This window comes from Pholcus phalangioides, unplaced genomic scaffold, assembly GCF_987345545.1.
Source record: "Pholcus phalangioides strain wild (caught in Gottingen) unplaced genomic scaffold, Ppha-v1.0 ptg000011l_1, whole genome shotgun sequence".
Taxonomy (NCBI): Eukaryota; Metazoa; Arthropoda; class Arachnida; order Araneae; family Pholcidae; genus Pholcus; species Pholcus phalangioides.
This window is the reverse complement of record NW_028301604.1, coordinates 33,851,689-33,875,703: the sequence shown is the minus strand read 5'-3', so window position 1 is coordinate 33,875,703 and position 24,015 is coordinate 33,851,689. Positions and strand designations below refer to the sequence as shown.

The 24,015-nt window shown below is 35.6% G+C and overlaps 1 protein-coding gene across 4 annotated transcripts in view; it reads right to left on the bottom strand.

Annotated features, from left to right (window-relative positions):
- Positions 1–578: 578 nt before the first annotated feature.
- Positions 579–24,015, bottom strand: part of Gmppa (GDP-mannose pyrophosphorylase A) — a 156,447-nt gene continuing 133,010 nt past the window's right edge. For all 4 annotated transcript variants that reach the window (XR_016193564.1, XM_089239489.1, XM_089239490.1 and 1 more), the window contains 2 exons: positions 5,610–5,778; positions 579–758 (listed from right to left, as the gene is read on the bottom strand). Coding sequence is in view for 3 of the 4 variants with exons in the window: in XM_089239489.1 (XP_089095615.1) it covers positions 658–758; positions 5,610–5,778 (270 nt within the window). In the remaining variant the exon portion in view is untranslated. The remainder of the gene's footprint in view (positions 759–5,609; positions 5,779–24,015) is intronic.

The following is a 24,015-nucleotide window of genomic DNA, read 5'->3' as shown; positions in this document are numbered from 1 at the left end:
CACTCTTTCCTCGAGTATAATTTTCTGCTCTTGTGAAGTAGCCCCAAAGGAACACCTGAATGAGAACGGGAGTTACAGCTTGTCAATCACGACACAAAGGGTTTTGGGGGAAGGAACTAGCTTTCACGAGCGTCTAAAGGCACTCTCGCCCAGAATTGACATGGAAAATTTCGACGTCTTAAAACGCTCCTGCCCAGAAATGACATGGAACATTTGAGCGTCTAAAAGTGCTCCTACCGAAAAGACGGTTAATTATGGACGCGCTGTATACTGATTTCTTCTTAAAGTTGACTTCCATGTGTATCGAGAATATGTATGAGAAGCATTCGAACACTGTAGTCTGGACGTGTAGCAATGTCACAGAATGTTGTAGCACTATGTTTCGCAACAGTTCAGAACTTTTTCAGCAACATTGTATACAGTGTGGACTATTAGATATTCTTGAAAATTTTCGCCAATCGTGCGAACGAAACGTCGAGGTATAAAAACTTCCGATCCCGTTGGCCTAGAAACCCGAAAACTATGAATTTTGCATTAATTGAAGGTACGTTTAAATCTAATCAAACTCAGCTTCTAACTTGAAAAAAGAATTCAATCACTGCCGTTTATTCATCAACAACATATAATAATATATGTGATTTAACAGACTGTTTTTAGTTATAAAATTATTTCATTTTTGTAGCTCAGAGAAAGATCTTTGTGTGGGAGTACAATACAATTCAGAACCATCACTTCCGGTGGAACCTGAACATTGCAACCTATAAAATAAAATAATAATCAATATATACATTTACATAATCTACAACATATGGATTTCAAAATATACAGTCGAACCCCGTTGTAGCACCAACCCCACCTCAAATTTTCCGTGAACAAATCTTCCATATAGGGATTATAATGTAAAAAACCTGTTATAGTGCCAATCCGTTATAACGCCAACTGTTGTTTGGATGTATACAAAGTCTATCTGTCATTTACCAAAGAAAATTTCCACAACAATATATATTTCTTCTCCCATTACTTTGTTTTTTTTCTGAAAGGAGTTGAGAATTTATAGTTTTTCATTCCAGTTTTATTATCAGTCAACATAACAATAGTTTACAGCAAATGACTCGAAGAATAAAGAATGGTGTGGTCAGGAATCTTAAAAGGCACATTGAATACCTGAATGCATGTAGGAACCAAAACAACCAATGTATTCAACTAAACAAATTTATTGATGGGGGAAAGTGTACAAAAAAAATGAGCGTACTGCACAAGTTTTTTCAAGGTTGCCAAGATAAGTTTTTCAACAGTGCATATTTTTACTCGCTGGCCATTACATTTCGAGTGCTATCATCCCCCTTGATTTACTCCATGCAAATTATATCGAAAAGTGCTGTTCTTTCAATATCTGAGAAATGGGAAATTTGTGACTATCAAACCAATACGGAATAAAAAAGCAATGAAACCATTGTTTTCCTTTGTTTATATTTTGTTTTTGTGTACTTATAAAATGCATCGCTAAACTAATGTAGAACTAAAATAATTTCAGAGGAAAGTGTATATGTATCTTAAGTTTTACATCAAAAAGTATTTAAATAATTGTACAGTTTTTAAAATTTTACAAATTTTCTCATCTTAAAATTAAATGCATATAAAATAGGTTATTTTATTCATGGAGTAACACTAATAAGACAAGATACAGTAGTTGATAATAAACGTGTGAATTTACGTAATGAAGCCTCTCCAAAACGCTATTCCGACCCTGATCCAATATAACTCATTATACCGCCAAAATTCTTTGGGAAAGATAGTGGCGTTATAACAGGGTTCGACTGTATATACAGGATGATTCATAATTCCCTCAGGGGTTTCGGAATGCTATAGTGGAGAAACTATGACAAGTGCAGTAGAGGGGAGCCTTGCACTGAATACAGAAACAGTTGAAGTTTATTTACAGATAATTCAGTTCTTGCTATACTCTCCCCAACATGACACGATCCACAGTATAGACAGCATGTGTGATTCGTCCATGCAGTCCTGCTAAATCACGCAGCAGAGAGAGGTGCGACCACAAGATTTTTCAAGCTATTTATAATCTGTTTTTGTTATTTCAAATTCCCTTCTTGTTTATTGAAGAAAGTTATACTTCCTAACATTGAGTAATGTGGTCAGTGATATCAGTGTGAAATATTGTGAAGTATTCGGTTTTGTTCTATAAAAGACGTGATCTATGCATACGTGACTTTCCTTTATTTCTAGTGTTATTTTTTTTATATATATGTAGTGGATTAAATCCATTTATGGCAATTATTTCTAAATATTGTATAATGTTCCTTAGCTTTACTATATAGATAAATTTTGATATCACCAATACGTTACTTTCTAATTTTTTTCATATTGGCTTCTAGTTCTTCATTAAACTAATGGTGTATGAGTGCAAACACATACAAGAGCAATATATTAACATTTTTTTTGGTTTTTTTTGTGTTGATTCAATTTCTTTATATACACACTAGCCATAATACCCGGGACTGCCCAGGTTTCTTTCAGTTACATGAAGGAAAAGAACATACATACTTTCACATTGATATAAAAGATATACTCCCCCCTGATCTATTGTGTAACTTATACTGTTTATATAACAATAATAATCATTCATATGTTCATAAATTGATATGTAGTAATTAAATTCGTAATTTTCCTCAATCCACATTTCACTTAAACAAATTGTCAATTTTTTCATTTATTGTTCTTAGAAAAATCAAAAGATCGTCAAAGTTCATTCTAAGGCTCTGTATGATGATTAATTGAAATGTAAGTGATCTATATCTTGTGTTATGACGTCTTATTACCTTTTTGTCACTTCTTGAATTTCCTCCTGGGGCCAATGACCTTCAATCATGTCTATTTCTTCAATTCTCATTGTATGAGATGTGGTTGATTTCCTGAATATGTTCTTAAAAATTTAGAGTTCTCATCTAGGAAGAAAGACTTGCTGCTGCTTCTTGTTGGTACTATGTGGGCATTTTTTTTTATCTCTGTTGTTTCTTTCATTCAGGGACTGTATTCATTATTTCATTCATATTTTCCTGTATTGTTTCTGGGATTCCGTTTATATTATTTCTCCTACTTTTTGTTTCCATATCATTCATTCTTTGTCTCAAATCTCTTACTTCCATTGTTAACTTTTCATTTTCTATTTTTGTTTGTTTAACATCCATATTAATCTGTTCTATTGACCTTCGAATATTTTCCTTTTTTTTTCCAATATCCTCCATTGATTTAGATTGGAATGCTATTGCTTTCGCGACCTCTATAGTAAGTTGTTCTTGCTTTTGGGTGATTTTATTTACTGCTTGTTCCTGTTCCATGGTCCTTTGCATTATTTGTAATGGTTCGCCCATATATCATCTTCATCTCCAGAATTACTTTACAGCTCATTTTTACAGTCCTTGCACTTATATTCATTTTTTTTCTTTGCATTCTATAAAGTTATATTCTGTCATTCCAACACACTTTAAATGAAGAAACTGTTTACACTGCATGCAACAGAAGAACTCACTCTTATCATATATAATGGATCCTTGCAAGTTTTACATTCATTTATATTAAATTTTAGCTTGTTACTAGATGCCAGTTTAGTATAATAACTTTTTCTAAGACACTATAAAATTTAATCTTTTAGTATGCATTTTGTATCACAGATGGCAGCTCTATCATCACCACCCTTTTCTTTCCCTACTTTGACAGATTTCTTTTAATTTACTTTTTTTCCAGATTTTTAATTACATCTAACATTCTTAATTTAACATTCTGAACTCATACTAATATTATTTTATCAATATCTCTCACTTCTGTGTTCAGTAATTCCAAATTTTACGATATTTAAGGTTTATTTCTGGAGCTTGTTATAAAAGCATGTTCACAAACAGTACGGCATTGTGCCACTTTGTTAAAGTTTGAATTATCCAAAAACTTGAATCAACTAGTTCCATTGTACTAATCTTAAAGTTTGGTCTTAAAAAATTTCGAATTACATGATTTAACCAAAATTTGGGCATAATTTCATAAGAAAACGCTTCAAAAAACAGGGATTTCCTCTTACAATACTACAATAGAGATATACACAAAACATGAATTTTTTCAACCCTTTCAGCAGTTTTAATAAATTTCAATGATCCACATAACTGGCACAGTGGAAATAGCAAACCTTCAATAAAATTCAACATCTTTTTTTCAAGGAAAACTTTTCAGAGTTTGTGCTCCCCCTCCCCCCAATTCTGAGGACAATAAACCGAGGAAGAGAGAAAAATTTTCTTTTTCTATTATTTAGACCATACGCATATTCCTATACTACCACAAAGGGAAGAAAAAAAAGGTATATTTCGAACACAGTCTCTCTCCTTCCGTTATCAAAATTTGAACAAAAGCTGACTTTGTCCATTGGCAGTTGATTTGACAGGTTAGGGGGAACATGTTCTTAAGAGAATATAACTTATAGTATAACTGGGCTCGTCATTGTCAAAATAAGAGGATTTTAAGAGAGAAGGCAATATATCTCATTATTGCCCAGATACAAAGCATCAGGTTATGCAAGATATCTTGTGATAGCTGAGATACAAAGCATCAAGTTGGCAAGATATCTCGTAATTACCACTGAGAGGGTTAACAGTTCAATCAAGTCTGAATTTTCAAATCAGTTCTTTTGAGTCTTTCATTTAATCTTTCATTTTTCTACAATGATATGACCTTTCTTTACCGTGTGTTATTTTAAAATTTACCATTAACCCCCTTACCCGTGTTGCCTGAACCTTATTTGGGTAACTGAAAAGTGCAATATTTCTGATTAGATGATTATTTTTTGCGACAAGAAAAATTTGTGTTTCTTTTCTGTGAAGGCCAAATTCAATTTATCCTTTTTTTATTGATATATAATGCTCAAAAATAAAAAGAGAAAAATTATACGGGGCAGTATTGTGACACAGCATTGAGTTAAAGGCACAGAATATGTGATTAGGGCAAAATGACAAATGAGAACAAAATAAATGATTTATTAAAGCAGAGTTCAAAGAATTTCCCACATAAAAAATTTTCATGTTTCGTTGCAACATACACAAATGTACCATTTCATAAGCCACCATCATTAGTTTTTCTATCTTAATTGCACATGTTTTTTTTGCCTGTGCTCTGAGTTTTCTTTATACTTTGATGTTGTTCCAGTGAGTAAGAACCGTTGGGCTTCACAGGAACATTATAAATAAATATTGCTGTGTGGTCATTTTGCCAATGTTTCTGTTGTACTTCTGTGTCAGGAAAGATTCTGGCAACAATTGAGCAGGTATTGAACTCAAGATGAATTCTTTTAATCAGTAAAGTACCTTTTGGTACAGTAAAGAATTCTCCAATCTATCTGAGGTCTCTAAAGCACCAATTATCAATTTTGTAACTTTTTAAATTTTATAATTTGAAATATAAAAATTTAAATTTAGTTTGAAAAAGGTTTGTTTCACACAACACTAAAAAGAGTGTCTTTAAGCAATACCCAAGAACACATAGGTAGAACCTAAGCTTAAACTTGAACAATTTGGTAATGTGAATGAAAGTTTAAAAATAAAAAATCTTACCGAGTACTGTGATAGATGGATTAAGTTTACCATCATTGAATAAAGGAACATTTTCCATCTTAGCAAAAGGTTTATTTGGATTGGGATCACATGGAGTACCTTCCACTCTTGTCCAAGAGCCTACAACACTATTCCATCCTATTATACTGTGCAATAATAGCGAATGGTCCTGGAAAGATGATGCATATGTATTTCAGTGATATTCTCAATTATTCACCAGTAGGAAACAACTTTCAATTTTTAACTAGTTATAATCAATTAAATAATTATTCAACTGTATCACCATATTTCTTGGCAAATCCACCACAGAGCTTACATTTTCATATAATTTTTAAAACAATTTTGGAAAAACAAACAAGACTTTTGTGAATACCACTTGATGAACAGTTCATAGTTTTCAAGTTAAGCTGATGTGGTTGAAAATTTTTATTTTTTGTTCCATTCGCATTGAGTAGCAAGTATTTTTAAGTCTCGCGTGACATCAAAATGAAAAAATTTTGATGACTTACTAGGTAAGCCTATTTGGAGGGTGAACGCTAAAGTCCCTTTGCCACAAATTACTGACAAACAATTGATCCTGAAAAAGTATCTGAATAATGTGTTGATGTGTTGATTTCAGATGTGTCATTTATATTGCAAGGGCTTGTGTATAGCTATTAAAATAAAACAATTAACTTCATATTTGGTCACCCTGTCCTAAAAAACCATAATTAGAAAGTGTTGTTGCCCTCCGTATACTGAGTCCAACAAAAAAATTCCATGCTTCCAAGTTCTGTAGTTTCAGAATTATTCAGCTTTAAATTTTGCTTTTCATTAAGCCAACCTTTATCAACATGCTGAGAAATAAAATAGTATATTTAGGGTTTTAGGGACTATCAACTAATCGGTTTCTGGCAATGATGCAGTCATTATTATTGTGGGCGCGCATGTGCAGAGTAGACAAGGAGAATGGATGACAACGCGGTAGACGAAAGACGGTATATAAGGATAATGTCTAACTATCTGTAAATAATATTATAGTTATGATTAAATCTCACAAATTTGGGGGCTCGTCCGAGATTTCCAAGATGACCATCCCCGAGATTTCCAAGATGACGACGATTCCTGAGACGACGACGGTTTCCTTTTAGTGATGACGCTATTTCAAGACGACTATTTCAATTCCTTTTAACAAAGACGGTTTCCATTCGGCAACGGCAGTTTCCTTTCGACGACTACAAATCTCGCTGTTCTACAATGACAACAGCACGTTGATGACAAAACACGCTAATCAACGACGACGATTTTGAAGTGTTCACGGTGAGTGAGTTTTGATCAGTTTTCGACGAGCAAAATGCTGATTTGTTTGGGTGAAATCCTTGAAATTAACGCTAACACAAAGAACGCGTCCGCGAAGATTGTTAAGAAATTACATGAACTCATATTCGGGTCTGAGGGCGAAATGGGAAATTGAAAGAGACTCAGGAGTTTCAATGGTTTTCGGTGCGAGCATGGCTCAGAGGAATACAAAAACCAACTGGCTCTAATTGTTGAGCAATGGAGTGATACAGATCAATTGCTGGTTGCTAATTTCCTGTGCTTTGACTGTGATGTAACTGCCGGTTGCAGTTGTGTAATGTAAGACGGGAATCTGAAAGATGTTGAGGACTCGATAGAGCCGTTTGATGAGACAGGTACCGATCCAGTTGAGAAATTTGTCGAAGAACTTGAAAAAATGGCTCAAATTTTTAGGTCGCCAGAGTTGCATTTGTTTGTGTTCGCGAAGAAATGACTCAAAGGTCTCGCAAAGTTGTTCATCCAAAGTGAGCGAGGTATCAGCTCGTGGGCGATTTTGAAAGATGTGCTCCTGGCTAAGTTTGGTTCAAAATTGAGTAGTGCTCAAATACACAAGATGTCTGAAAGGAAACTGAAAAACGAGACAGCTTGTGAATATTTCTTGCATATGAAAGAAATTGCTAGAAGATGCAATATCGAGGACGCTGTAATTATCGAGTATGTCCTGGATGGCATTCCAGAGGACAAACACAAAATCTTACTATACGGTGAGACCGCTATCCAACACCTTCGACAAAGTGTCAACGTGAGGGCGGAAACAAGCCAAAACTTTCTTATAACTCGATGCCAAGACCAAATGTGGTTCAAAAAGCTAGCATCAGGTGTTACAACTGTGGAGAAAGAAATCATCTCTCAAAAGACTGTAGAAATAAGTCGCGTGGCGTTAAATGCTTCCGGTGTAATAAGTTCAGCCACAAATCAGCTGATTGCACGCAAAAAAGATGTGAATAAAACAGTCAGTGTCCCAGGTAAATGTAAAAGAAATAATTGCCGAAAAAAAGAAGCGGAACCGTCAGCATCAACAAATTTGGTTCTACTGACAGCTGCGGTGAGTGAAAACGAAGTCGACGTGGGACATAGTGGCAACAAGTACGTTAAAGAAAGGGGAGAGGAGAAAGAAATAGATTGAGTTGAAGGACAAGAGTGTCATTGAACACCTGAAGTAAAAGCTATACGGGATGATGAAAAGAGACCAAATGGAGCTGATGTTGAGACTGAATGGAAAAGAGATGGAACTGAAAGCTGAATTCGAATGAGAGAAAGAGGCTCTGCTGACGGAGCAGAAGAATTTCTTACAAAGGAAGGAAGAGATGAAGGCATTGAAAGATTCGTTACATCAAGCCATTGGCAGAACTGGATCGAGGTGCATGGATGAAATGCACAAATGAGAGTTGAAACTCTCTTGAGTTAGGCTTTGATACCGCAGGATGTGGGAATAAAGGAATATCGGAGGGCATCTCAGAAACAGATGAAGCGACAGACGAAAAGAGAAAGACGTTCAACTCAAGACGGAAGACCACAGAAAAATGTCGTGCAGCTGTTTTGATCGCGATCAAGGGATCTCGGTTTGAAGACGTGAAGATGCAGCCAGAATTTGGAAACCTCGACAGACTGATGAATGACAAGGTGAAAGACGCATACAATGAGATCAGTGATTATGACGTACCACCGAGAATCGTCAGCTGTGCTGAGTGCATGATGAAGTGGATGTTTCGGAAAAACAGATCTTCCGGGACAGAAGATCTGTTTTTAATAAGTACAATTGTGGCGACAGCGACTTATCAAATCGCGACAAAAGGAATCAAACCAAAAAGCGTATTTTCAAACACTGAACAGCAGGCTCACTGAAATTCATTTGGTCCCTACCCAAGGGACAGAGGCAATGTATTTTAGCATGTATCACAAAGCCTGCACCCTATTCAAAGAAGAAACTCTCTTCCCCCTTCCTGCAGAATACCATTTCAAGATACCGCTTTAGCAAAACAGGCCATTATCAATGCCGATAGCTTTCTTCGAACGACAAGTGTTGGATCTGCAGAATATAAACTATTTATAGAGTAAATAGTTCGGTGGATGTAAGTTTCAAATTAAACTCACGGTTATAGTAGTGGACTTCAACACCATGCTCGTGGGCACCACCAGTTGCTTTCTAACAATAGTATCAACTATGTAGCCATCTTTGATTATGAATTCGAACATTTGCGTATGTCCACCCTTACGGAAAAACACGCACGCCACTCTCTCTCTCTAGTGCACTGCATATCTTAATTGCCCAGCTATTTCTTTTTTTATCATTAAAATTTTGTGCTCGTCAAGGAGGGAGAAAAAAAAAGTCATTTCCATAATAAAAAATTGTTTAACCTTGAGGTTAGCAGAGTGCAGCATACCTCAAACTGCTTATATTATTATCCATTTTCATCTAGAAAGAACTGCCGATGTCGTAGACATAAAATACTTCTTTTAAAAACAAAGTCATTTATTAAATATAAAACACATGATAGTACTAGACTACACATATTAATTAGCAAGGGAATAAAAGAAACAACACACTGAAGTTACATTTCGCTTATATAGACATTTTTTTTTAAATTTCTATCCAGCACAGCCCGAAAAGGGTGCCAAATGATATGCCTCCAGCTGATTTATAAATTTTTTTAAGAATGGGTTATCACCTTTCGCCTCCAGATTGACTTTCAAGAATACATATTTTGAAAAAAAACTTTTTTGATGACTTGTCACAGCAAGATTTAAAAAAAAATTTTAATGTGTGTCTATAAAACAAATACAAATTGCATGAGTAACATTTATTTATTACAAAAAAAAAGTTTACAGAAATGGCATTTATAATATCATATTTCAAATAGCATGAAAATCCTTCTTACTATTGAATTTCGGTACAGCGTTTAGAGATTTTTATGAAGCTTTCTCTTTCAGATTTTTTGCAAAATGTGGTTGAAGTTTCTGTAATAGTGTTGACCGGCTTTTGAACAGTTTGTGATTGACATGGCAGACGTAGTAAAGGCAGTTCTCCTGATTTTTGGATGACAAACAGTTGGATGTTTTCGTCAGGTATGGATTTCAATATTGGTGGATCAGATATATTCTCCTTCTGCCAGTCAATGAGATCGATGTAAGATGATACATCAAATTTTACAATAGGAAATTGAAACAGTCAGATTCTATTTATCTACATGCGGCGGGCTGCTAATTCACGGATGTGCGGCTCAGAGTCTGTCAGCATTGCGATCAATGAATTTTCAAGTAAGTTTTTCTTTGAATTACGGCATATATTTTGCATTTCAGTTCTGTGGGAAATACCTAGTTGCAGCGATGAGCTTGAACAGATGCTGTGTTCCATCTTTACAGGAAGGGTGAGTTTCAATAGCAAACGAAATTGGGGCGTAAAACTTGACGACATACGTTGCTAGAATTATTACATTTTCACAAGGAGATTCCATCGAAACGTACAAACGTAGAATTCGATTAGCACGAGTTAGCTTAATGGTGCTTGAAGGACTTCGCACCAGTTTCCCACAAGCTTCCAAAATTTGGAGCTCTCGGAGGTAGGAAATTCCATATGATTTCCTCGGAGGAGAAAAAATTTGCAACAGATTCATCAGGTTTCATAACCATCTGATGAAGACGTTTCAACTGTGTTGGCACAGACGAAATTAGTGCTATCGTCACTGAATATTGATGAGCATTTCCCATGTCTAGCGAAAAACCTCTTCAGACATGCAATAAATACGTCCGCTGTCAAATCTGATACAAATTCTAGGTGGATTGCTTTAGTCACGAAACAGAATAAAGCAACATAGATTTTATGCAATTGACCCTTTCTCTGATCCTTGAATTTTACATAGAATGGGCCACAAAAATCTACTACACAAACCAGGCCATTTTATAAGAAATTTAAACTGGTGGGGCACTAGAAAAAAAAGGATACTCGAAGAAGAGTAAGCTCCAGTGTGTTCCGTACAAATGACATAGCATGCCAAAAATTTCAAATTTTTATAAAAATATTAATCAATAAAAATATCAATTATTAAAAGCAGTAACCAATGAAATTATTAATTAGTAAACCCATTAATATTAATTATAACTCTCTCTCTCTGTTAATGCATCACATATGCAAAACAAGGAGAGCAGAGATGTATAAACTTGAAAAAAAACATAGCAAGAAATCTATCAGAAGTTTACAGAGTGAGCTGCAAGCAAAAATTATGCACAATGGGGATAATGAAACATTGTGTTGGCATTGATTCAAAGCAATATAAAAAACATATGCGAGGTAGGAAATTATTGCATGCACAAAAGGATGCAAGGTGAAATTGTATAGCACATGCAGAACAGGAGTGTATATATAACATTTGCAAAAATAGGTACATGAAGGTACGCAAAAAATGCACTAAATAGGCAAAAACAAAGAGTGGGGGCATGATCAGAGATGATTGCGTGGTGCTGGCATTGATTGAAAACAATATAAAAAACATATGCGAGGTAGAAAATTATTGCAGGTACAAAAGCAAGCAAGATGACATTGTATAGCAGATGCAGAAAAAGTATAACGTTTTTCAAAAAAAATTCATCTCTTCATCAAAAACAACTAGAAACCAAACTTAAACAACCAGAATTAATTTTAATCATTATTTGGATGACCATAGGTCTCACATTTCCCGTAACATTCCTGTATTTCCACGTGATTTAATAATAGACTTATTAGTATACAGAAAATTCTTTTGAAAATGACAAGCAACTAGAGATGGTTTTTTTTTCCATCCAAATGGCCAAGAATGGCCTGATCTAGTTGGAAAATAACTAAATTGTCACCACTGTTCGAGCTTGAATAGGCACCAAAGAAATACATGCAAACACTCAAACTTTAGAATGAAAAAAAAAAACAAGAAAAAAATTCTACCTTCCAATGTCAAAATGTAGATGTTGATTTCTATCTTTTTTCAATTATAACAAGAAAACAATCCAAAAAGGAACGTAAGAGATGAAAAACAAATATTCAATTTTAAAAAAATCGCAACAAAAAGTAATTTTACACAAGTCTGCATTTGTGAATAATAAATTCTCAACATTAAATTCCCGGTTATAATTACCTCAAATCTCACCTTACGTAGCACAACTCCTGTTAAAAAGGCATATGATACCCTAGATCTGGATTGGTATTTTTTTTTGGTTTATTGTTACTGTATGGCCCCGCTTGAGAATGACCAGTGGCTGGCTAGCTTCACAAAGAGGTACTATTATCAACACATATCCCAAAGACAGACGCCAAGTCATTCTCACCACCTTTCTAATTTATACAAACATTTGAGATTCAATAGTGACGAAATCACACTTCAAGTAATGTATACTCACATAGTGGGGTTCAGTATACACAGAAACACACATAAAATCACAATACAGTGGAACACTCGTTAATACAACTTTTACTCATTTAGTCATTCATTATAAATGTTTGGCTTCGGGGGTCGCAGTTTATTCCCATATACATGTTAATGTTGAAATATTTAATTTATCAGAAGCAAATATTTAATTACACAGCGTTTTCATTTCAACTGGAACCCAGAGACTCAGAAAAAATTTCATTTTTGTCAATAGGATTTCAATTTTTTTTTTTTTGTAGGTAGCAAAAAAGCGTCACTGAAATGAATATTTTTACGAATAATTATCGCCAGAAAAAAAAACCATAATTTTAGTATGATTGTAAACGGATTCATAAATATTCAGCAAGCTGATGACCCCAGTTTAAAACTGGGCTCTAAAATGGTTTGTTTATTGTACGTTTTTGAGAACTACGGAAACGCGGCGAGCCATAAACAAAATAATTTAAATTTGTCGAAAGGTAACCATACTAGATGTACAGACCATACTTCTTTGCATAATACATGTTCCTTCCGAGTTTTTTCCATTGCGTGTTAGTACTTCATTTCCCAGTATTATTTCTGAAGCATTTACAACTGGTCTGGTGGTGAGAAACAACTCCAGTAGAATTCCCTTTGGTTCTGGTATCCTGCTTGCTAGCTGGCTGCATGGAATCATGTTTTTGTAGATTGTAAAAACACGTCGCTGAATTGGTTTTACATGCGTATTATCAACACTAAAAACCATACATTTTAGGTTGACAGAAAGTCACTTAAGTTAGGTTGACTTAAGTGAGAATTTATTGCACTTTTCTGAGAAATCAGCAGACACAGTGAGTCTCAAATAAACGGATTTAAATTGCTTTATATGTGTGGTAATACGCCCTTTTAGAAAATTTTTTCTAATGTCCACAATATTGTTCTTGCAAGATAGGAAAATTGCATTAAAATTATTTGGGATGTTGCAGGCCAGCAGCAGGCTTAAGTAGTAGGGAGCAAGTTAATAGGAAGCATTACAGTATCGATTAAAAAAATTTAAAGATGTGGTGTCAATCTTAGAGGAAGTCTCAATACATTATCTGCTTGGATTGCTTATAAAAACCAATCAGCAAACTAAATGTCGTTAAGACCGTCTTAAATATGTTTAAAATTAAATTTTCCTGTTAAATTGAAAGGAATGGCATATGAACACTTGCATTTGAAACAACAGTAATTTTATGCAATTACAGTTTCTTAAGTTACACGGCAATGTAGTTTTAATAATTTAATTTCGCATGTTTTTTTCTCATGTATGATTTGGTCTCTTGGAGTTCGTTATAACTGGATTCGACTTAATTTCTTTTCATCAGAGGCAATGAATTGATACCCCCCCCCTCCCATCAAAATTCATTAAAGAAAAACCACAGAGCAATCGTTCTTTATTCGATTTTTATAACTATATTCCCACTCAGTGCCTGCTGAAGATAGCTTTGTGCTACACTAGATGGCTATCCGTCTGTAATTGCATGAAAACTATGGGTGTTTTTTTTACAAGCTTTCATTTTTCACCCATCTACTTCTTGGATTACATTTACTACCAGCACTCAAAAGAATGTCAATGAATGGTCAACAAATTTTTGCCTGCTTACTTTATGGCAGCCCTCTTTGAATGAAAAGTCTTCGAACACACACAATTTTCTGACTTTACAGTTACTCCATTTTGCTTAAACCTCTTCTATAGTTTGTGTCAGGGCCTACTGTCACCCCCATGTCATAAAATCATCGAGATTACACTTTATTTCCTTCCTCATGTTAATATCCCTTGAATGGGGGAAAAATTGCAAAAAAGATATTCTATGCACACATTTTGTTTGAAATTATTTTTTTTTAGTCAGAGTGACTAAAAAAATTAATTTCACAAACTTCTCTCTCTCTTCGTGGCCCCATATCAGTAGCCGTGGCTCCGCTTTTGCGAGATTTTCATCCATGGTCCCCCTGGAATATCCTAGGGCCCACCTGGGGCCATATGGCCCCCGGTTGAGAACCACTGCTCTATAGTCTCCACACAGTCTCCAGTCATCAGATTTCTTTGGTACTAGATGGAATGGACTAGACCAACTGCTCTTCGAAGGCTGAGAAAGTCCTTGTTGCATCATAAACTCGAACCCTTTTTGAGCGACTTTCAACTTCTTTGTGGAAAGTCATAGAGTTCAGGCAAAAACTGGTGGACCTGTAGTCTCAATGAAGTACTTGATATTGTGCTCTTTAATTTTCTTATTTTGGATATGTGGACGGAGAGTATCAGGAAACTTGCACTACATCCTGATATGGCGATGATAATTAGTCGATACTGCTCAAACGAAAAGATGGAGCTGCGATATTTCTGGCAATGGAACAAGTGGCGGATAGCAGGGTCGATGAGGCGATGTTTGCTATCGCTAACAGGTTGAGATGCGATAGAAAATCTACACCAATAATTGGTCGGATTGCGTCGGCTATAATAAATGGCCAAGCAAATGTCCTTCGCAAGTTCAAATTCAATATTAGAAGTTTGGTACCGTAAGTTGATAGAGGAACCATTGGCAGCTGTAAGAGTCAACTTTTCTCGGTTTCTTGCGGGTATTGACGACAGTTCGCGGGACGACTGACACATCAGCGCCAGTGTCGATCAAAAAAGTCCAGTTGGTAGAAGGATCGGCCAGTATGACTCTGTCAACGAATTGGCAGTCAACTGGCTAAGGTGGCCTTGGCCGGTGAAAGACTGCCTTGTTAGTTTCCCGCTGGGGTTTTGAAGGAACAGGGCTGTTGACATTTCTATGTCTGAGCTCCGAAATTGGTGTGGTAGAAGCATAAGTTGCAGCTTGTTTGCATTGGGCTCGGCTGCGTGATCGCGAGAGTGTAACAATAGTCGGGAACCCTTGGGGAATTTGCCAAACCTGCCTCTCTCATATTTTGAAATATGTTTATATAGTTGTAATTGTATAATTTTATAATAGAATTTGTTATGTTTTCTTACCTTTTATAACCGTGCATGGTTGATTAAATTACTCTAATATTTTCATTGTTCATAGTCCAAAAAAAAAAATGGATCCCGATCGTAAAAAAAGAGAAAATTATTATCACTTCAAAATGAATACTGTTGATGATCAATGTTATTCTAGTTCCGCGGACGAAAATTCCGAAGTTCAATCATCAACCGAAGAGATCCAAAAGTTCAAAATCAACAGATGAACCGCAAACTCTAATTTCAAGATCGGATGACAAATCGCAAATTCGAATTTCTAGATCGGATAACAAATCGCAAATTCGAATTTCAAAACCGGCGAGTGGATCGCAAATTCAAGTTTCAGCCGCATCTGACATTATCCCTTGTAGTGAAATTGGATACGTAAAGCTGTTCCTCGACCCAACGGATCACGTGTTGATATTTATTACGGAATATCCGGAACAAATATAAAATTCAGTTCACATCAAGATAGCAAAAAATATTGTGAAAAAAATAAGATTACATATAATAAGAATGTTTTTGATTTCAGTGGTAAAAACGAATTTTCAGGGAAAGTGAAATTCACCAAACTCGAAGCTAATCATGTTGATGTAAAAATTCAGCGAAACTTTAATGAAGCCATGAAATCCCCTGATTCATCTGAATGGAAAAAGGCCATGGATGCGGAAATGGATGTTATGAATGAACGTAAAGTGTGGACTTTGGTTCCTCAACCCGAGAATATGAAAATCTTGGAAAATAGATGGGTTTACAGTGAAAAGAAATGAAAAAAGGGAACATTGAACACTATAAAGCTAGACTTGTAGCTAAAGGTTACAATCAAATCAAAGGTGACTCTTATGAAGAAGTATTTAGCCCTGTGGTCAACTTTACACTTGTGAGATTATTTTTCACTTTGTTAGTTGTCTTGGATGGCTTCATTGTCAATTAGATGTCAAATGCGCATATCTTTATGCGAAATTGAATCATGAGGTGTACATGAAACCATTTGGTTTCATTGACTATCAAACCTAATTATGTCTGTCGCTTGAACAAAGCAATTTATGGTCTACGTCAGAGTGGACGTGAATGGTTTTTAGAATTTGATTCTATTCTTAAATCTTTACAATTTAAGAAGTTGAAATGGTGTAATTGTGTATATATATTTGGAACAAGTGTGTTATTTTATGCCGATATTATTTTTAGACAATCAGAAAATGATTTAAACCATGCTAAATCTCTTTTGAACAGTAAATTTCGTCGAAGAGGATGGCAAGTTATTTATTCATCAACACCAATATATAGATAAAATTTGTAATATGTATTCCAAATACAAATATCCTCATTGTTCTTTAGCTATTGCTAAACGTTGTGTACTAACAAAACTTGACTGTCCAGCTACTGCTGATCCAGTAAATGAAATCAGCAATTTTCCTTACAGATATGTATTAGGTTGCTTGGCATTCATTGCAAATCGTACACGTCCAGATATTTATTATGCTGTCAATATATTGTCACAATTTCAGTAAAATCCAGGTCTGAAACACTAGAATATTTTGTTAAAATTATTGGGATATGTGAACGATTTTAAACATTTTATGTCTAATTTATCAAATGTCAAAAATTTGAAATTACATTGTTCTGATTCTGACTTTGCCTGTAATAGGGATGATAGGATTTCCATGGGAGGAATGATCATGATATTGGATAATGATCCCATATCATGGCGAACATTTAAACATAAATGTGTTATGACTTGCAAACGGTTTCCGGGTTATTAGGCCATGGTCTGGGAGATTTTCTTCCTGACGTTTCGCCCACATCTGTGGCAGGCATCATCTGAGGTTAATTGGACGTAAGTCTCCGCGGCAAGCGAGAAAGGCTTCGTACATCTACTGTCATCGACTTGTTCTCTATATGCATTTCTCTATATGCAGGCAGATGATGCCTGCCACAGATGTGGGCGAAACGTCAGGAAGAAAATCTCTCAGACCATGGCCTAATAACCCGGAAACCGTTTGCAAGTCATTTAACGCCGGCCATGAAAGCCTCAGACAATATTATAAATGTGTTAGTTTATCAACTATGGAGGCCGAATATATATAATTAACTTATATGGTTGCAAAATATTTTATTTGAATGCAAACAATTAAAAATTGATTTTGATAATTTTATTGTATATTGTGACAACCAGGCCGCCATTGATTTTTCATTCTCACCCATTGAGAACAACTGCTCAAAACATATTGATGTAAAGTATCATTTCTTAAGAAATCTTGTGGAAAAGGAACTTTTTAAATTGAAATATATCAATAGCAAATGTAATCTTGCAGATTATTTTATGGAACCTATTGTTCTCAGTAATATGAAATTATTAAATGAACTTTTGTATGAAAGCATACGGCATGAGGGGGTTGATTGTTGGAGGAAAAAATTCTTCATGCCTTATGCAAATGACGGATTACGCTTGTCGACAACCGTTCGACTTCCATGAAGGGAAAGAATTTCCGTCTATAAAGGATGATGTTTGTTTTCGATCAGTGTTCATTTTTCGGTTATAGTTCAATATGTGTTCGTTATGTCTCGTCACTTATTTTCATGCTAAGCTGATATGGAATAAAATGAAGTTTTCAATTAAATTGGGTTCTTATTAAGCGACACTGCACACTGCTACTCGGTTAACTGACAGTTGAATTTCATGTGATTCATAAGCCAATCTCTTGGAAATTGTGTTTTTTGAAACGAAAATGAACATATGCACGTCACATTTCTTGCAGTCACCTCCAGTCTCTAAAATCACGTTTTTCAAAACCTAGACAACACGATGCTCGTTCCATGAAATAAGGGGATTAACATAATTAAAATACTGTGTATATATAAAAGGCACTATGTCCATTTTCGTCAACATTGAGATAACGCTATTAATTTGCTGTATTTTTGTTACACTATACACATAGATGTAGAGAAGGTCCTATTTCAATAAAAAACAAAGATATTCGCTTTAAAAACACTTTAAACGGCTCTCTTCTAAAATTTTCCTTTTGGCACATGGTGTTAATTATCTCCGATATACAGAAATAGTTCAAACTACAAATGTTTGACCATTCGATCACTTTTGTCGCACCACGGTCATTTTCTGCACATGAGGGTTAATTAGACTGGGACCTACAATTTATTGCCGATTCTGAACGGTAGTCTTGTTTTTCATAAACATCGAGAGATTGGTGCGTTAACCCCTCGATGGGGGGACTCCCTGCAGTAGCAATTTCTTTTGCGGTCATGTCACCGTTTCTAATGTATCCCTGTGTCAGGAAAGTTTTCCGACGAGGACAAACCGGTACCAAACTCACGACACCTCTAAACATTCTTTGGTACTCTAGGCGAATTTCTCATCAACCTGGGCTACTGCGCCCAACTGTAAATGTAAACTGTTCACCTGTCATGTTTGTTACTCATCAGAAAAGCAAGTAAGACGGGACAATATGAAGACTGCAGAGAAAACATGATTTAATTGTTGTCCTAGTATTAAGACGAAGATGTGAGTTCACTTCATGTGGTTTTGCAACCAAAATGAAAACTAAAATACAATAAATATTCCTTTCTTACTTTAATTTCTTAAACGAGCACTAGCTCAAACTTTTTTCAATTTATCGATGTATCGTATAAAAAAATATGAGTCTTATACTTTATTGAATGTAAGTATTACAGAGGATTCCAAATTACCTACGATTGAATTGTGGCGATTGTTCATAAATCATCATTAAAGAAAACTCTCACAAAATTCAAAATGTATGAACTTACCAGGAATGAGTAGCTATATTTGATATTTACTTATTTTGTTTTCATCAAGGAAGTGTAAAATGAAGGGGAGCTTTTTTCCGTTTTTTTTTTTTTTTTTTTTTGGTAATCTTGCGTTTATAACCAAATGCAGTTTTATAATACTGCATACAATTAATAAAAATATGGGTTCTGCCAAGCTCCACATTTGTCCCCCTTTTTTTTCAGGAAAACGTCACATGAGAAGAGCTGTCCTTATAGGACCAGTAAATTGAATCACGTGACCCCGTCGACCATTCTGTATCATGATTTCTTTATATTCCAATTAGTGACTGGAGACGGATGTTGTTCTGGATTGACCAGCTTCTTCCCATTTCGGTTCCCAAACAAGTTAAAAAAAATTATATTGTAATCGAATTCATCCATTCGATTTATAGCCACAACACTTAACACTTTATTTACCCCTCCCGAAATGGTCAACTATATCCCAAACACTTTCACCAAAGCCCTGACCAGCGCCAATAAAAGCATCTTTGTTGCAGAAGATTCTTTTCATATGGCTGGCGTCGTTAAAATCAGTGTGGAATGTTATTTAATGTCTTTTTAATTGTCAAAGAAAGCGGAAATTGAGCTATTGAAATGTTCTTTGTGGTCAGCTGGGAAGGGTGCAGCAGCCTTCAATCACGAAAAGAACCCCCTTTCATTTTTTTCTCTACCAACACCCTCCATAGATAGCCCTCCAAAGAAAATAACTACCTGCCCTTCTTTAGGCGACGTCGGATGAACTGTTGCCTTTTTTCCAACACCTTCAGTAATCTGAAATGAGTGCTGGATGCCTACTCATCCTCCTACCTCTACTTGAACCTTTGATCCTTTTTGGCGCACCACGGTCATTTTCTGCACAGGAGGGCTAATTAGACCGGGACCAATAATTTATTGTCTATTCAGAACGGTAGGCTTGTTTTTTTCATACACATCGAGAGATTGGTGCACTAACCCCTAGACTGGGGACTCCCTGCGGTAGTAATTTTTTCTGCGGTCATGTCGCAGTTTCTGTTGTACCCGTGTCAGGAAAGTTATCTGACAAGGACGAACCGGGTATCGAACTCGTGACACCTCTAAACATTCTTTGGTATTTAGGGCGAGCATCTTATCGACCTGGGCTACCGCGCTCACCTCTACTTATGACAATACTATTGGGGAAGGCGGCACACTGTAAATAGGAAGGTTAGACAATCATAATTTTTTACTTCAACAGCAGTCGGTGTGGAAATAAAACAAAAAATAAACAATATTTTAATAATTATGTATTATTTACGATAGAAATGACACATGGCACTCCCATATGTTTACGAAACGTGAATTAAAAAAAAATGTTTTTTCTCTCCCCTATTTCTATACTCCAAAATTCGCCGCCTTTCCAAATTTGCCACCCTGGGCTACAGCCCGCTTAGCCCCTCTGTAAATACACTACTGGTGACTGGGGAATTTATAATAGTTTTACGTTTTGCTTAGAAGCATCAGTTTTGATTTTACTTGGAACGAAACTCAAAACTCAAACAGATTTCAGTGTCCTCTAATTTTTCTTCAATTTCACAGAGCTCTACATTTAGAACTTCGAACTCATCATCTTTTAACACTTCATAATATTTCAATTTCAACTCTTCAAAACTGTTTTTTGTCGTGTTTAATGTTTCCTTTCTGCATTTAATTACTGCCTCACTAGCACTTTCATTATCTGACAAGAATTTATCAAGTCTGGTGATTTGGGCCTTGACGTTGCCCTTACGTCGACTCAACACAGTTAAATTCGCCATCGTGCGAATCGAAATATGAATTTGGTGAAATTCTACTTACAGTTTCTTGTGTAGAAAAGTTGAGTATCCAAAGTATCCAAAGTTGAGCTGATTCACTAATCAACTATCAATCTATAGGTTCACTGATGCTCATGCGCCGACAGACTATGCCCATGGTCAATACCATGAATTCAAACACACACCTGCGTTTTTAAACTAAACATTTAATTCTGTAAAAAGGGTGATTCAATAATGCGCCAATAAAATCCAGGGGAATTACGTAAGAACCTCCCACATTGAGAGAGTTGTCAACATACATTCTTACACATTTCTCCGAAGAGAAAGACAATAATAATATACAAAAAAGAAAAAACGAAAGTTGACATGAACTCAATCTTGTGTTGGGAGCAAGAAATAAAAACGAGTTTCCAACAAACCCTTCAACAAGCATTTAAATTACAGAAATTCTTTAATCCTTTAAGCAGCACAGCAGAAATCATTAAACCCCATTCAAAACGCCATCTTTTTTAATGAAATAAGTTTTCTGCTGATTTTCAGCAGGTGCTAACTAACGGGGTATAGGGGAAAGTGTTCCAATGAGAAATGAACTTTACAAAATATCTGGACTTGTCAATGCTAAAATAAGAGGCTTTTAAGAAGGCGAGATATCACATCAATTAGGGCCGTCTTAAGAGCATCATGGGCTCCCGGGCCAAGTGATTTTTTTGAGGACCTACAAGACAAATTCTTGAAAATTTCAGCCAGATCTCATTTTTGTGAGGCACCTCTTATCTTCAGGCCCCGGGGTGTGCCCAAGTGGGCCTATGCCTTAAGACTGCACTGACTCAATGCCACTTAGAGGGTTAAAATAGCATGTAATACGTACATATTTTCTTTCAATATTTTATTTTTTACCAAGATATTGAATTTTATTTAAATTATTTATTGGCTTGAGGGGCACAGGCCCCATTCTCTCCCCTCCCCCAAACGTACATCTATGGTAAAATGGATATCGCCATGGAGATACGGAGAGAGGAGATTTACAGAAATGTGTGCTTTAAAAATGTGTGCCCCCGAAATTAATTCCTGGCAACGGCAACGGTGCTGTGGTCATGAAAGAAGCTATTAAAATGGACTGTGACATGCGTCGTGGTTTTTGAACCGCTAATAAATGTGTTGTTAAATCTGACAATCACAATAGTGCTGCGGACAAAATATATTGGTTTTTGAATGAAGTCAACTACGGCTATGAATGTGTTGTCTAGGCAAAGTGAAATGACTCGCAACGCCCCATAATGGTGGTAAAATCTGAAGTTAGAGTTATTATATTGAAAATAGCAGGAGGTATGATAAAAAAATTAACTACAAAGTTATCGAACACCAATTTAGTCAGTAAAGAAACAAAACACACAAAAATGATAGCCAGTCATCATAGGCGTAAACTTATTGAAAATGTTGGGGGTGCTCAGGCTCAAATAATGAAACCTCGTTTAAACGAAGTGTCGTATAAATGCGAAAACTGTATAACTGGACGGGGCAGTATTTAAGTTTTTGCCGCCCCTTCCCATTTCAGTCGAACTTTTTTTACCTTCCCTCCACCCCCCCCCCCATGCCATTACTGATAAATTATAAACCAGGCATCTTCAACCCGTTGCTCACGAGCACCACAGTGCTCTCTGAAGCATCCAGAGTGCTCAATACTCGTGTCCGATTTTATGCTAGCGAGCACTTGATAAACATTACAATTGAACACCTTGTACAAATTGCATTCAAGGGTTGAAATAATCCTGATTTCATGCATTCATAAGACAAACTTTCAGTAAGGGTGCTGGCTTTTTGATGATAGACACAGGCAGTGCTGTCGTCTTGAAAAAAAGTGTTACTGTATATAGTTGCGCCTAAATTTTACTTTTCTGTCCTGTATTCGTATCCTACTCTGATATAATGATTGCCATATAATGGGGGTGCTCAATCTCCGGCCGTTAGGCCAGAGGCAGCTTAAGCGAGGGTACAAGGGGTGCAGTGCAAACAGGCGGCAGGTTGTAAGGGGTGGCCGCATACACTACCCCTAAAATTTTACACAGTAAAATGACATCACGCTTTTGAGTGATACCTCGACAATGGAAATGTTCAGAAAATAGACAGAACCTCTGACCATAATACCAGGGGGTGCAAGCACCCCTCATCCATTTCGGAGAAGAAATTTCAAAAATGGAGCAGAACTAAAAACTAACTATATCTGCAATATAAGGAGTAATTTTTCTGTGAAATGCCAAAAGTTTTTCCAAAAATGGTTGGAACAAATAATTCTAAATAAATTTCCTTCACAAATTAAAATCCATTGAAATGTTCTCTGAATTATCTTTATCTGTCACTACTAAAACATGCATTACTGAAATGACAAATAAAAATTATTAGGCTCTTTTCAAATTAAGCAACATGCATACTAAAAACCTAGGCAGCAAGAATTTCTGCTGCTTGAACACCAAAATCTTATTCATCCTGATATAGCAAAAAAAATACATGCAGAATATAATAAGGGTTTCCGTGAAAAAAAAAATTAGCTTCTCACAGAATTTTTAAGGAATTATTAAATTTAAAAGCAAAATGCAAAAAACAATAAAAATATAAAAATACCTTATTTACTTAAACAATTTCTCAACCTAATAGCATGTTGATAGATTACGAATCACGAGTCGCTTTCAGAAGTTCAGCATCTCAATGACAATTTTTTTCAAATTTTTCATGCCCTTGAACATAAGATTTTGTATGTCTTATTCCATTAAAGCATTGGATGGGCAGGTTTTTTTTGCATGTTCGAACAGACTTTTATTTATTTGTTAACAATGAACTCTCTTTCACTGTCTGTGTTACCATGTGCTAAAGATAAAAAAGCCTTCAGCAAAACTGGCAAAATTTTGAACTTTAGGCTGCTTTCAAGGTTACAAAATTTGAATATGTCTGCCCAATATCTATATTCTCTGAACTGATTTTACTTCTTGTAATTCTTTGCATTGTAGTGCAACCCATTCATCACACATAATTAATAGTTCTGTTGGAGATACAATGTTAAGCAACATCCCAACAATACGTGAGGGAGTGCGAAAAACAAGAAAGGGTGCAAACCTTTCATTCTCTCCAACAACATGTTTTGGAAA